This window comes from Benincasa hispida, chromosome 10 (genome assembly GCF_027475165.1).
Source record: "Benincasa hispida cultivar pf3 chromosome 10, pf3_genome.v1.1, whole genome shotgun sequence".
Classification (NCBI taxonomy): domain Eukaryota; kingdom Viridiplantae; phylum Streptophyta; class Magnoliopsida; order Cucurbitales; family Cucurbitaceae; genus Benincasa; species Benincasa hispida.
In genome coordinates this window covers 10,258,939-10,275,959 of record NC_143487.1, presented here as the reverse complement: position 1 = coordinate 10,275,959, position 17,021 = coordinate 10,258,939, and the positions used below count along the sequence as shown (strand labels likewise).

At 33.6% G+C, this 17,021-nt stretch overlaps 1 protein-coding gene across 4 annotated transcripts in view; it reads right to left on the bottom strand.

The window, feature by feature from the left end:
• Positions 1-16,271: 16,271 nt before the first annotated feature.
• LOC120088513 (uncharacterized) overlaps positions 16,272-17,021 on the bottom strand; it is a 39,681-nt gene continuing 38,931 nt past the window's right edge. For 2 of the 4 annotated variants that reach the window (XM_039045880.2, XM_039045879.2), the window contains exon 5: positions 16,272-16,840. In XM_039045880.2, the coding sequence (XP_038901808.1) occupies positions 16,802-16,840 (39 nt within the window). In that variant the 3' untranslated portion in view covers positions 16,272-16,801. Of the gene's footprint in view, positions 16,850-17,021 lie in introns of all 4 variants that reach the window. The other 2 variants (XM_039045881.2, XM_039045882.2) reach the window with 1 other exon arrangement.

The window sequence follows — 17,021 nt, the reverse complement described above, 5'->3', positions numbered from 1 at the left end:
ATAAAAGTTGAGGATCAGTTCTTGGTGTTGATTTGAAATGTTCAAATTGACAAGAGGTATTTTGATTATATATGATATAATTGGTATGATGTATGAGATAAATCTAGTGGAGGATTAATGTAAATAAGATTTACATTAAGTACCATGGAATACTAAGGTTTATATGTTTCATGAGATGAAATATTAAAACTATAGATTATAAATATAGTATGATAAGTTGGTTATCAATTATATTTATAATAATATTAATTATTGGATAATTAAATTTTTTTCTTTAATAACCAATTGAGTGGGAGGTTATTGGTGGTTCATGGTAACCGTGAGATAAAAGAAAAAAATTTTTCCTAATTTTAGTAAGACTTTTGGGAAAATGTTTTGAGATTTCTCTCTCGTAAAAAGGAAACTCACAGAGCTTGTCAAGTAAATACTGATTTACTAAGCGGCAGCTTGAACGAAGTAAACGATTGTGTAGTGTTTTGTAGGTGACAGACACTGAGCTAAACGATGAGCTAAAAGATCACTTAGCTTTTGTTAGACGATCGCTTAGCTTTAGCTAAATGATTGGGCATCGACCTATGCGATAGGTTTCAGCCATCTCCCACTTGCCCAATCGTGTACACAATTGTTCATTCCTCCTTCATCTGCCTCATACCAAGTCCACACAGAGCCCACCCTTTGGATTCTCATACTGAGAATACCAAGGTAACCTTCTTAGTGGTGTCATACTCAACTCGACGCCATCAAGGTTCTGTGGAGGTTGTTCGTGTTGCTGGAGAGTTCGTGACAAGGCCATCATTGAGGACGAGCGCAAAGTGTTCGTGCAGTGTTGCGGTCGTATTGTTCGAGCGTTCGAGGTTGCTATGTTTGAGCATTCGTGAGCAAAGAGCATAGAGACGAGTCAACAAACGTTTGTAGCATTCTCCTTGTTTATTTGATTGTTCATGCTTTAATTTCTGTATTGATTGCATAACTGTATGTTTTGTGTACGACTGTAATTGTAATGTTCATACATGATTGTATTTTGGAATGATCTTTTCCGCTACTCATGGAAATCCCTATGATCGATTTCCTTCAAAAGCATCACTTAAGTTCTTTAAGTCGCCATGTTCCAATGTTGTGCATCAATTTTTCAAAGGTTGCGGTTGGTAATGATTTTATAAATAAGTCTGTCAAGTTATCTTTCGAACAAATTTGTTGTACAGTGATGTCACCATTTTCTTCAAGATCATGAGTGTAGAAAAGTTTTGGTGAAGTATGCTTTGTTCTATCTCTGTAATATATCATCATTTGATTTGGGCTATGCATATTGTATTGTCTTCGTATAATATCGTTGGAAGAATTTTACTAGAAGACAAACCACATGTTCCACGAATGTGTTGAGTCATTGATTTTAGCCATACACATTCTCGACTAGCATCGTGAATTGCTAAAATTTCAGCATGATTTGAGGAAGTGGCCATTATGGTCTGTTTCATTGATTGTCAGAATATGGCGATTCCTCCATATGTGAATAAATAACCTAGTTGAGATCTAGCTTTTTATAGATCAGATAAATAACTACAATCTGCATAACCAACTAGATCAAAATTTGATTTATTTGAATAAAATAAACCCTTATCGATCATTCTTAAGAGATAACAGAGCATATGTTTAATTCCGTTCTAATGTCTTTTTATTGAAGAAGAACTATATCTAGCTATAAATTTATTGAAAACATGATATTTGGTCTTGTATTATTAGCAAGATACATAAATGCATCGATTGCACTAAGATATGATACTTTAGAACCAAGAAGTTCTTCATTATCATCTCGAGGTTGAAATATATCTTTCTTAACATCCAATGAATGTACTTCCATTGGAATATTTAATGGATATTCTTTGTCTATATAGAACCTTTTTTAAAAAAAAAAAAATCCATATAAGTTGACTGATAAACAAATATCTCATCTACTAAATGCTCAATTTGAAAACCAAGAAAAAAATTTTATTTTTCGAGATTTTTCTGCTTAAATTCTTTTTTAAGATATTCTATTGCCTTTGAAAGCTCTTCAGGACTTCCAACTATATTTAAATCTTCAATATATACAGTTATAATTGCAAATCCTGACTATGATTTCTATATAAAAACGCACTGATATATTGGCTTATTTTGATATCCTTCTTTCAACAAATATACACTCAAGAAATTGTATACCACATCTGCCCTGATTGATTCAATCCATATAGTGAATACAACTCCTGAGAATTTGATTTATATATTTCAGGTATCTTAAATCCTTTTGGGATTCTCATATAAATAACATTATCAAGAGATTCATATAAATATGTTGTGAATACATCTATAAGATGCCTACCAAGACTTTCATACATAGTCAAGTCAAATAAATATTTTAGTGTAATTGCATCTACTACCGGAGAATATGTCTCCTCATGATCAATGTCAGATCTTTCTAAAAAACCTTGTGCAAAATCTTGCATTATATCTTGTGACCTCATTATTTTTATTTCTTTTTCCCACAAATACCCATTTGTATCCCACAGGTTTGACACCCTCTGATGTTCGGACTACTAGTCCAAAAACATTACATTTTGAAAGTGTTAATTCTGCCTCGATTGCTTCTTTCCACTGAAGCTAATCTTTTCTATGTTGATATTATTCAACAAATTTTAGTTCAGGATTCTTACATTTTAGATATAATATCAAGAGCAACATATTGCAAAAATGTTGTCAATTATTACATTAGTCTGGTTCTATCCTTCTTCTGTCATGACATAATTTATTGAAATCTCATTATTGTCTTTAGGTAACCTTCCTCACTAGTCATGTCATGAATTTCTTCATGAGTATTTATATCCTCAACCAAGTCTTTTTTTTACTATAAACTATTTTTATTTTTTGAGAATTTTTAGCTTTAGAACGGAACCCATTGATCTACCATACTGGCATCTTCCACACTCATTAATGAGAACTTGCTGTGTTGAGATATGAATTTTTTATGGAACATTTGCAGCTGGTATTGTGATTTACTTACTTTCTTAGCATCTAAATACATCTAGTAACTAATTTGTTATATTTTACAAATGAATTATTTTATGAACTTCAAGTTCACATTGATCTGTATGGGGATCTAAATGAGATAATAACGATGCATTCCATGTGATTTCTTTTTCCAACTTCTTAATTTTTCCCTCTAATGTTGAAAATTTTGTTTCATTAAAATTACAATCAACAAATCGTGCAGTATATACAACACCCATCAAAGGTTCAAGATATTTAATAATTAATAGAGAATCATATCCAGCATATATTCCTAATCTCTTTTGAGGAACCTTCTTAGACGTTGTGGTAGAGCAATTGAAACATATACTGCACATCCAAAAATTCTCAAGTGGGAAATATTTGACTCACAGTCATAAGTTAATTGTAATTGTGAGTACTTATGATAAGCTACTAGCCTAATGCGTACAAGTGGCGCAGCATACAAAATAGCATGACCTCATACAAATGCAGGAAATTTAGCTCTCATAAGCAATGGTCTAGCAATTAACTGCATGCGTTTTATAAATGATTCTACTAAACCATTTTGTGTATGAACATAAGCTACAAGATATTCAACACTTATCCCAATAGACATACAATAATTATCAAAAGTTTGGGATGTAAATTCACCAGCATTATCGAGACGAATAATCTTAATTATATAATAAGGAAATTGTGCTCTTAACTTACTTATTTGAGTAAATAATCTTGCAAATGCAAAATTTTTACTTGATAATAAGCACATGTGTGACCATCTACTGAATGCATCTATAAATACCATAAAATATCTAAATGGTTCACTTGGTTGTTAATAGGTCCACATATTGGAATATAAAATTGAGAAAATTTGAGAAGAGATATAATTAATATATGTATATGATACATTATAATATAAAGGTTTATTTGAGAGAAAATAAATATTTTAATATTATTCAAATATTAAATATATGAATGTGATTCATATAAATACTATAGATTAAAATTAATGTGAATATGATTTGGGAACTTGACCTCATTCCTGAATGAGTTGGGAACTCCTACCATTGAGGGCGGTTCTTTGATTTGTATGGGTGCGAGTGGCCAAGTCGCCGATTCAAACCTACCATTTTGGGGATTCATCTTATTTGGGAGCTGGGAACTCAGCTACACAAGATGAAATTCACTCTTTCCCCGAGGCAGAGGTAAGTAAATAGATGGCTCCCTTAAGGGCTTATTTCGGGGCATGAATGATGTGACACCACACACCTTCTCTTGGCCTGAGAGGTGTTCACACATAGTTGGACTATGTTGTATTGTTCATTAGAGGAATCAGTGGTACTTAAGAAGTGAGATGTAACTACAGGGGCAAAACGGTAAATTGGCCCAACTGTACTTACGAGCATCTGTGAAGGGTCATCGTACTCATGATTGGTTATATCCGATGAACACAGAAACATATCTATGGTAAGAAAAGTTCAACTGTTGGTCTTTAATAGAATCACTGACAGTTAACGGATGGTGGATCTCGTGGCTAAAGAGTTTAGTCAGTTATTCACGTACCGCTAAAGCTTCGAGTCACAGGTCCATTAGGTCACCTGGGTAGCTTGGATAAAGTCGAGAACCAGTGTTTGGGTTAATTTGAAATGTTCAAATTGATAAGAGGAAGTTCAATTATATATGATATAATTTGACTAGTTAATTATATATGATATAATTGGCTAAATGTATGATATACATTATTTTGGAGGAAATTAAATATAAATATGATTTATATCAAGTATAGGAGAAAATACTACAGTAGATATATGATATCAAACTATAGGATATAAATATAATATGATTATATTTATTAATTAAATTAATTGATTAATTATTTGATAAGTAACCGATTGATCAGCGTTCGGACGTGGGAAGTGGGGCTGCGAAGGTTATGGTAACCAGCGGATTAAAACAATGAAAATGATTTTCATTTAATTCATTCGTGCATTCGTATTCGCCCGCGCCCAAAAAGAATCCGTGAAAGCGATCGCGAGAGCCTATACGATAGAAGCTCGTTCGTCTAAATGATCGTCTACCTCACACGTTCTCTAAACGATCGTATACATCTTTCCTAAACGATCGTTCAGTTTTTCCTAAACGATTGTGTAGCTCTACTATACGATAAACATTTTCGCTATAGGATAGTAGAGTTTATCTCCCACTTACTTATCGTCTACACGACACCTTCTCCTCCGTCCTCTACTAAACTCACCAGAGCCCACTCTTTGGGTTTTTGACGCCGAGGATACTCGGGTTTCTCTTGTGGTGGTGTCGTCCCCGCTGTATTGTTCGTGTACGCTTTGATCGTGTTGTTGCAGTCCACATATTCGCTGGGTACTGTAGATCGGTAGGAGGTTTTCCGCTGCTATGGGTTCACACATACAAAGAGAGTCTTCATCTGGTATGAACCTTTTCCTTGTGTTTTATTGTATTCTGAGCATGCCGATAATGAGTTTTATATGCCTAACTGTATGGATGGAATGTATGTCGTTTGTGTTTCGGTCACTGTGAAATCGGAGCGATCTAAGCCCGCTCATGGAACTCTCGGTATGAGATCCTTCAGAAAGTTCAGCCCAAAGAGTGAAATACCGAAACTATCCCTACCCATACAAAAAATCGCGACCCGCTAATTATTAATCGGATTATCCAAATTCGTCTGATATCCGCGTCCATTTCCACGTCTTTTTATTGCACCGACAACTGATCTCTATCTTTCACCCTCTATCTCGTCGACTTCTACCTCCGTTGCTTTTTTTTCTCCCGTTGTTGCTGCTTTCAATTTTTTGGTCTCTCCTTCATCAATAATCATCAACCAATCTCCGTTGTTTATTTTGCCGTCTTTTCCTCTTTAACCAAATTTTTCTTCATCTTCATCTTCTTCTCTTATTGCTACTTTCAATTTTTCAATGTTATAATCTATCATCATATCCTTCAAGTTAGTAATCATTCTTTTTTCATTTCATTTCATTAATTTTTCTATTTAATCATACTTATTAAAAAAAAAATTACCTAATTTTATTTAACTAAATGGTAAGTAAAAAAAAATAGTCAAAGTTGATGAAAGAAAAGGAAAAGGAAAGAAAATAATGAAAGTTGAATCATCAATAATCAGAGCAAAAGCAAACAAATCTGAAGAGAAAAAGAATGTAAACTATCAATAAAACTTTAACATCAATACATACTTGTTGTGCATTATGTCAACTATCTATATTAGGAACTTTAACAAAAACTTTAACTTCAATCTATCTATTATTGATAAATTTAAATTAAGATAGATATAGATAAAGGTCTATCTCTATTTATCTCAGATAAACAGTGATAGACTTCAATGGTAAACACTAATATTTGTTCCTATAGTTTCTTTACATGGATTTCACTCTATATTTGTTTAGTTGAGTGAGTCTATTGATAACTTTGAATTGAGATAGACAAAGATGAGATAGACAGTTATAGACATCAATAGTAAACACTAATATTTGTTTTCTATCATCTCTATATGGCTTGCACTTTATATTTATTTAGTTGAGTGGATCTATTTATTGATAACTTTGAATTGAGATAGACAGAGATAGAGCACTATCTCTATCTATCTCAAATATACAGCAATAGAGGGCTATCTCTGTCTATCTCAGATAGACAGTGATAGACTTCAATGGTAAACACTAACATTTGTTCACTATATGGTTTGCACTATATTTGTTTAGAGATGAGATAGACAGTGAGATAGACGGTGATAGACTTCAATGGTAAACACTAATATTTTTTTCTATAGTTTTTATATGGTTTGCACTCTATATTTGTTTAGTTATGTGTTATTATTGATAACTTTGAATTGAGATAAACAGAGATAGAGGACTATATCTATCTCTCTCAAATAGATAGTGATAGATATTGTTAAATATTATTGATAGTTATCTTAATAGTTGTTGGTGTTATTCAAATTTTACTTTCTAACATATTGTTAAATATATCTTTTCAACAGGTGGAACATGAACTGATCATGGAAAATGAGAACAGACACTTAAAAGTTACAGTCTACTTTAGTGTAGAGGTCTTAAATTTGATAAGAACAGAGTTAGATGAAACAATTTTTTCAAAAGTTTTAAATGGCCCATTTGGACACTTTCTTAATATTAAAATGACCAAAATACCTAACCAATTCTTCAACTACTTAATAAGAAGACAATGTTATACAAAAAAGCCAAATGTCCTTGCATTTAACTTCAATGATCATATAGCATAAATTGGGTTGAAGGAATTTCGTTTAATAACTGGATTGAAAGGCTACAAATTTCCTCAATTAAATTTAAGCCAAAGAAAAGTGTTTGAATCTAGGAATACTTTTTTTCTTCGTGACGAACATATAAGTAGGAGAGATATAAAGAGAACTTTCAAAGCATTGCGCAATGAAGAGGAAGAGTCATTGAAACTTAAATTAGTCAATCTCTACATCCTAGAAGCTCTTTTAATCCCCAAGCAACAACACAACCATGTCAATTTCAAATATCTAGACATTTTGTATGAAGAACAAGTCTTCAAAGACTATCCTTGGGGAAGATTGTTTTACAACTTAACCTATCTATTTTTTAGGAGAGCATCATATACTGGGAAGGATGTAATCTACCTCTAAGGATTCCCATTAGCATTAGTTTATTGGGCTTTTGAGACAATCCTAGAACTTTCCGATTTAGATTTTGGATTTGTAAGGAAACTTGGCATCAAAGGCCCAAGAATCATCACATGGGAGTGCTTGGAGTCAGATGAATGGAGGACTCTAAATAAAAACATTTTCGAAACCGAAGATGTAAGTAAATTCTTAAATGAGAATATTTTCATTGTCTATCACTTAAAAGATAGACAGTGATAATATTTTATCTCTATCTATCACTGATAGACAGTGATAGACTACTATCACTGTCTATAACTGATCATGGTGGTTTTTTTCTCTAATAATTTAATATTTGTTCACTTGTAGTTTTTCATGACACCACTGCATCCAATAGAAGAAGAATGTCAATCAATTTCCAAATATTTCATAAAAATTGAGGCCGGGTGGAGAAAGAGAGAGAAAAATTGTAACGGCCCAATTTTTTTTTTTTTTAAGGTAAAACGTTCTTAAATTATTTAGGGTTTATTTTGGTTTTGGATTTTAATAATATGTTTGAGATCTTTTTTATTGGGACAAATAAGTGAGGAATTAAATTCATTTGGTTGAGATTTAATTTCCTTTAGAATTTTATTTGAATTTTGGGGAATTAGGATTAAAGGAGATAAATTATATATATGTATATTTAATTAATTATGGTTTTTTGGCTTTAAAAAGGGTAATTAATGGCCTTGCAAGGAGCCTCCGCCGCCTAGTTGTAGCCACCGCCGACCATGCACCAGAAGGCGTCGCCGTTCGAGTCGCGCCCGTTAACCACCGTTCTCCGTCGTACTCGTCATCGTCGTTCCAAACGTAAGCCGCATCCGTTTTCGTCGTCCTCAGTCGCGCTAGCTGTCGCCATTCAAAACGCGAGCCACGCCCATTCGCAGCCGTCCTCAATTGCGTTCCACCGTCGTCATCAAGGTTGTCGCATCCGCAGCAGTGGTCGTCCGTACAACGCCGAGCCTGCTCATGTGGCCCTCTATTCATGCATTGTGGGGTAAGAACTTTGTTGTTTTGATCAATTTTTAAGGTTTCTTAGAAGATCTTGGCTATTTAATGAAATTTTGGCTTGACGATTGGTCCAATTTTGAATTTAGGAGACCAAAATGGAGGTTCTAAGGTGTTGTAGTAGCTGCCAAAGTCTTCATAGGTTCTTTTTGACAAGTTTTGGGGGTAAGTTGTGTGGTAATTGCTGAATTAATTTGTGTATATTTTGGGGATTCGCCCCACAAGTTGAACTGTGTGTTTGTGGTTGGTGTTAGGGGCTTTGACTCAAGCCTTTCCTAAATTAGGAGGGAGGTTCAGTTGTTCGCTTGTTTTTGCTTTGGCCTAAACCCAAAGTAAGTGATTTACTACTGGTTTGCCCTTGAACCCAAGCATGTGCCACGTACTGGTTCCTACGATAGTATGAGATATCTTGATATGCATGTTAGTATGAGATAGATTGATATGCCTGTTAGTATGAGATAGATTGATATGCCTGTTGGTACGAGATATCTTGATATGCCTATTGGTCAGTTGAAAATTTTGGAAGCTTACGTGAAACGTTAATGTTGTGTGTTGTAACAATGTTTGGTGGATGGGTAAATGTGAACTATTATGTGATCTTAGCATGATTTAAAAACTCAATTGTATGCCTATGTCTACTTGAGATTGCAGTAACTGTTAGCACTTCTATTGGGCTATGCATATCGTATGTTGTGAGCCTTCGGGCTCACACCTTATGCCTATGTACAATGTTCCCTTGCGAACACCATTTATGTTTATGATTATGCCCTCCGGGGTCACTACTTATGAAAGCGTACCTTTGGGTTCGCCCCTTATGCTTATGTTTATACTTATGCCTATGTTTATACTTATGCCTATGCCTACGACGTCATTATGCACTTGTATCCCGATGGGAATGCTAATAGATCACTGAAGGGGCCCAGTAGTGGTTCGCTTACTGAGTATACTTATATACCCATCCTTTCCCTTTTATGTTTTTTAGGTAAAGGTAGAGACAGACTGGTGAATGACAAGAGAGTTCTATGACCTGACCACTTGGACATTGTTTCCGCACTTTGATCACATGCGTTGATCTTCATGAAGACCAGATCGTTGCATGGATTGTTGCAACTATAGAATGATAACCATGATAGAAGGTCGATTGCAAAGTGGGTGGAATGCGTTGATACTTCAGAAGAAACAATCATGAGCGCATACCTTGGGAGTATTGAAAAGATAAGATGATGTTGACATTCCACCTAACACATCAAAAATGGCAGTGATTCAGAATGGGATTACCAATGCTATCAGCCATTTGAGCTCTATAAATAGAGCCTTTGAGCCCAAATTCAAGTCATCTGAGTCTCTGCCTTGGGCAGACTCTTGTGATCACAGATGAAGCTTGAGCAAGACATTCTTTAAGAGTTCTTCACTTCCACAACCCTTTTCGAGTGACGATCGGAGCTTCTCCGGAGGTAGAGCTCGAGAGAGACTACTCCACCGCCCATCTATGACACCACCGATAGCCTTGATGTACATCTGATGGAAGCAAGAGATTGCCTACATCTAGACCTCCACCTCTCTTCTTATCTCTGTATTGTATTATATTTTGGCTTAAGACATTAATACATTTTGTAATAAATGCATCTCTTTAGTTCCTTCAACACTATTTGCATCTTCTTCTTCTTCTTCTTCTTTATCATCTTTTACTTTCATCACAGTTAGTTAAGTGTTGATTGCAAGAGTTATCGCATACTCAATCATGCGGCATAGAGATATGAAGCATGTAGCAAACCATCGAGAGGTGTGTATTACGTGAGTATAGTGAGATAATCCTCTTTTCTTAGTGCGATGCTATCGTAATGCTTGTCTACGAGCTGAGTAGCTATAACCAACTGCCTGAAAGGGTAAATAGTGGAACTCACTAAGCAAAGTAAGCAATGTTCCTAGAGATAGGAATAATCTTATGCTCAACACAACCATACATTATAGAGATATAAGCATGGCTGACCACCGAGAGGTGTGCAATGCATTAGTGTGGGGAGCTGGGATTACCCTTGCAACCAAGCTTAATGACGTGGTGAATTTATCTCCTCCACAATTCTACTTCTCCATGCATCTTATTACGCATTAACAGTTGTTGCATCTCTACCAACTCTCATAATCAAACTTCCATTGCTCAGTCTGTTTAGCTATGAGTAGGAGTAGCACATAGTCCATTAACATCTTTCTTTTTACTTTTATTAACCTAGGAGTAGCACATAGTCCATTAACATCTTTCTTTTTACTTTTATTAACCGCCTCAAATGCATTACTTCACAAACATCATATTAGTTACAAGTCCCTGTGTCGACCTCAGATCATCTCGAGAAACTTTCATTCTCGTTATACTTGGTGAGAGAGCAAGAAAACTTGTGACAAAAATGCATGGTCATCGCATACACGATTAAGGCATATTGAATATTCTCCAATTTAACGCATGACCATCAATGCATAGAAATCAATGTATATCAAAAGAGAATCTTTTTCCTATCATCACCTACAGATGGAATTCTTTGTTTTTTAGGTCTTCTAATTTGACGTTCAACAATAGGAGGTAATGTTTTCATGACATCATCTTCAGCTCTCCAGTCCAAATGAACTCCAACAGGTCAAACACAATAACTGTATGTTCCCGATAATGTTCTTCTATAATAAAAGTCAGTTACATAAGAATAGGTATTTAAATTAAGCATTCGGAGAACGGAAAGTGCATGTGCACATGGAATTTCCTCAAAATCCCATACTCGACAACTGCAAGATCCCAAGTCTAGCTTCATACTGAACTGTTTATGTCAATGCATTATCTTGTATTCAGTTTGCTAATGGGACCAACCTAATAGATAAATATGAGAAAGTAATCAGTATCAACAAATAGAATACTATCAAATTGTTTATTTGAGAAAGATAGTGATAGATAAACAATAAGAAAAAGACAGAATTCTTACCAAGAAACTTCTTGACTTTTCATGTTCTCGTCATAATCTGTTCTCAGCCCAAGAAGTCAAAAGAGTTTTCATTGCAAAAGCAGCTTTACTTCGATCATAAAACCACTTTTGCAATATATCTCTAATTGAACTTAACATGCTAGACACGGGTAATTCTCTAGCATCTTCAAAAATTTGAGTTTATACTTTCTGCAATATTCGATGTCATCATTCCATACGTTCCTCTTCATGAATATGCCCGAGCCCACTTCTCAAACTCAACACTACTAAGATAACTTCTAATATTTGGACAGATTGACCCCATGGATCTCATGGGGTACTCAAAGTCAGCAGTAATTTAGGCATTAGTACAAATAAAGAAATAATTATCAAGCAATAGATCCTTAAAATGAAGTTTTAAGTTTCTTAAGAGATGTTATATGCACATACACAGTACTAAACATTAGCAAACACTCTTAAAACTCTTTTAGGAATGCTAAGATGCATATCAGAAATAATGACTAGATTCTCTCGTTTCTCGAAACTACTTCGTAAGTTTTCAAAAAACCATATCCATGATGTGTCATTTTTAGAATCTACGATACCAAATGCAAGGAGAAAATTTTGATTGTTATCTTCTACTGATGAAGCTGTTAATAGCATGCCACCAAACTTGCACTTCAAAAATGTTCCATCAACAGATATGATAGGCCTACGATACTTCTACCCCTCGATTGATGCACTAAGAACCATGAAGCAAAACTTAAAATGACAACTATCATCCATTTCTAAAATAGTGTAGGTACCTGTAAAAAACACATAAAAACATTTCTATCAATGTAAATAGTAACAAAACATATATACGTGTGTGTGTGTGTATGTATGTATGTATGTATGTGTATGTATGCATATATATTAATTTGATTAAATTATTTTATTTTATTAGATTATTATTTTTAAATAATAATGCATTTATTGGGAGGGAGTTATGCGATAACTCCTACCCCGGTTCTCTCTTTTGGTGTGCGTGGGATTTTGGAGAAGGGAAGTTTTTATTCTCATTCTTCCTCCTTCTCAGGTTGAGGCAATATAGATTTGTTTCAAAAGAAAATCTGTGTGCAATTTGCTCTCAAAATTCAATTCCCTTTATCTGCCAAAATTGAAAGAAGCCCACAAAACTCTCGTTGATTCTCTACCCTCCGAGAATACTTAGGTACCCACATGTTGGTGTCCGATTAATTGGGTTTTGTTATTGTGTTCAAGGAAGAAAGAGTTTGTTCATTAACGTACTGTGAAATTGGAGAGGTACGTGAAGAATTGGTTTTCAAGGGTTAGTGAACTCTTTAACCTTTGATTCCTTTATTTTCTATATAGCATGCTTAATCAAGATTGTAATTCTATTTTCTGTCCTCTGTAATTTATATGTTCTGTAAAATTAAATTGGGATTACGATTCGCTTCCACTTCGGGTGTTCACACATCCTTTCAATATCACCATGAATTCATTCCAAAGATGTAGGTGATTCAGTTCCCACTTTAGCTAATAATAGTCTAATTATCAATTTTCCTTGAGAGAAAGCGTCACATGTTAATTCATTAGATTGAAGAATTTTCTTACTCTTTAATGGATGTCTATTTGAATTCTCAATAATTCTTCTCATCATTATAGACCTTGGTTGACCTAATCTATCATGCCAAATAGTAATTATATATGGATTCATGAACTTCAGGTTTATTGTTGCATATGTTTCAATTATTCGTATATGAGTATAATATAATCCAGAAGATAAAGTATGTAACTTTTTCAATATACATTTTTCATGTGAGACAATAGAGAGAATATATAGGTATTCCACATTATTCTTACTATCAGTCTCAATATGATAACAATTGCAACGTATATTTTTAAAACTTAGAAGATTTCTCTTCGATTAACTAGAGTACAATGCATTATCAATTGTAAATTTTGTCCCTCTAGGAAAAATAATATTTGTTTTTCCGTAACTTTCAATCAAGTTTGCATAAGCTATTATTGTATTTACTTGTGCTTTCAATATTGTCAATTTAGAAAAGTATTTTTTACTTATAAGTATTGTGTAGTTGTGTAGTTGCACTGTCTGCCAGACATAGATCTTCTTTCCTCATTTTTTAATTACCCAACATATGAAAATGATCCACATTTCTTCATTAAAAGGAAATAATTACAATAAGAAAAAACAACATTTGGAATATACAAAGATTAACTAAGAAAAAAAAACATAAAGATGGATAATAATTTTAAAAAATAACAACAACAACAACAACATTAATTCTAGATATTCTCAAAGTCATTTGATGTTCCATCAACTGTGCTGATTTTCTCTTCAAGATATTCAAAGAAGTCTGTCACATCCAAAGTTATCAAATGGGATGGGTCAAATATATCATTATCCTAGCATGCAAAATTTGCTTCCACATTTTTTCCTTTTTTCCTTCAGAGAAGCTTGATATTGATCGACTAAATGTATCAATGTACGACAAATTGTGATCAATGTCCAACCATACCACATCGGAAGCATTTTTGTTCATCACCTTTTGAATTTTATCTTGTGAAGTTTTTCCTTCATGATCATTGTTTCGTGTGGTTCTTTTGAAATTTGAATAATTAGAACGACCACCACAAAAATAATTATTATTTTCTCCTCTTCCCGGTCACGACCTCGGCCATGATTATTAAAATTCACATCATTCACTTCAGGGAATGGTATTGTTCCAGTTGGTCGAGATTTGTGATTCTTCATCAATAACTCGTTATTTTGTTCGACATAAAGAAGACATGAGATTAGTTCAGAATACTGTTCAAAATCTTTTCTCTCGATACTACTATTGCAGGAGCATATTCGCAATATGAAATGTGAAAATTTTCTTCTCCAACATTTCTGCATCAATAATTTTCTCTCCGTATAATAACAGTTTTGAAATGATTTTAAATAATACAGAGTTGTAATCACTTATTGATTTGAATCCTGTAGCCTTAAGTGCATCCACTCATAACGGAGTTTAGGAAGAATAAATGTTTTTTATGATCATATCTTTCTTTCAAATTACTCCACAAGATATGGGAAACTTTTATTATAAGATACTCCATTTTCAATCCCCCATGGAGATGATGACAAAAGAAAATCATGACTTTTGCCTTTTCTTGACTGGTCATTGTATTCTCTTCTTTAGATGTTTCTCTCAAGTTCATAGCATCTAGGTGGAATTTGGCATCGAACACCCATGACAAATAATTATTATCATTAATGTCAAGGCCTACGAATTCTAATTTTGTAAAATTTGTCATGGTAACACTATCACAAAATATTGTATTTATATTAGAAATTTAATATGTACCAAATATGTAAAATAATATTTAGTTTATTAATTATAATAAAGAGAAAAAAAAAACTTACATACCTTTAGGACTTACCTTCAACGGGGGAAACGGTAGGAGCTCGTGCTGATAACGTGTTGTGAAATTGAGGAACACAGCGGTGCACGATAAGAACACAAATATGGAGAGAATATAATATAATAATAATGTATAAATAAATAAATATAATAATAATATAAAATAACAAAAGTAAAAGTATGAAAATTTCTCTAAATTCTCCACTTTCTTCAATATTTTTGGATTGCTCACCAATATGTGTACCTCTACAAAATCCACAAGGTGTCATTATTTATAGGCAATTTGGCAAATACAAAGTGGAATTTGGATGTGACACTAATATTGTATAATCTTGAGACACGTAGAGAATACTGGGATAATAGAGAAGTGACACTTGGTCTTTGAACACTGAGAATGGGCATCTAAATCACACCTCTTTTGTAATATTTATAATACTTACTATTTAAGTTAAATTTTCTTTGTTTTTAACCACCAATTCAAATTTTATTTTATTTTTATTTTCAATTATCCAAATACTAGAAGATATAAAAGTGGGTCTTACAGACATTGTACTATATTTAAAAACATTTTCAACAATTTTATCATTTAAAATAATTTTTCACTTTTTAACCTAAAATGTGTTCACAAACTAATTAATAATATGCTTCAAAAAAAAATAGTTAATGATAATTTATATTTAACCTAATATTTAGTGGGTAAATATAGCAAATTTTATTGTTTATTAATATACTATCAAACACATGTTCAACAACAGTTGAATTTGAATATAGTTTCTAAATTTGTTACCAATCACGTGTTGGATAAAAAAAATACAACTTCATTTTGAACGGAACACTTGTTTTCAAATTTTTTATTTTCAGCCTATCGATCCGGGTCAAATTTTGTTCGATTTGGCAGTCCCGATTTGGAAATGAGGGAAACCAAATATATCTAATCCAAATTCGAATTGGGAGTCGACCGGTACTATTCATATTAAAACTAGAGGCAACCACCCTTGAATCTCATAGATGCAAACGAACAAGAAAAGAAAAAACATCAAGAATATGAATGCTTTTAAAACGGAGAAGAAAAACCATATCAATGGAAAATCGTGGACATTGGCACACCTACCATACCAGAGTTCTGTAATATTCCTCGCTCAAAAAAAATATAATACACATTTGTACATGTAGGAGAAGTAATCGAACTTATTGGAAGAATATTTTTCTTTTAAAAAAAATGAGTATTGAAGAGACGCATTCAGATGAGATCCACGAGACATTATTAAAATATAATAAAAACAAACTGTAGTTCACCTTATAAGCTAGGTTAATTTCCACAATATCCCCAAAATTTGAAAATATTATAATAAAAAAATGTGTTTCCTTGTGCCATAGATTTCTTCCGCTCCAAGATCTAACCGACCCTTTTATCTACGGAATTCGGGAATAGAGTGAAAGTCAGTTCTTTTTATTGAACTTGTTTCCCCATTTAGACGTCAAAGCCAACGCATCGCTTTTACTCAACACAGCCGGACGTTCCAGGAACTTCCTTCGATGAAAAAATTTTATCCTCGACAAAAGAATTATACCTAGTAATGTGAAGCTGTACAACATCGATCTACATTAACCAGCCGCACCTGAGTACTGAGTAGCTAGTCGTAAACGACGATATTTGTGACATCAAAATAACACGAGTAAATAATCAACAGATTCACTAACTCAATGCTCTAAACCGTCTGCAGCTGATTTCCATCTGCATACTCATCCTACAAAGACTAAATCGAGTTAGTTAGAACTTAGCAGCAACATGTGCAGCGGGGGTGGGTGAAGGCAGAGAAACAATCTGGTGCAGCAAAATAAGCTTACAGAAGATAAATGCTGGAAAGCAGCGAATTATTGATAAGATACCTATTAAATAACAGTTCAAACTGCCACATGCATTTCATC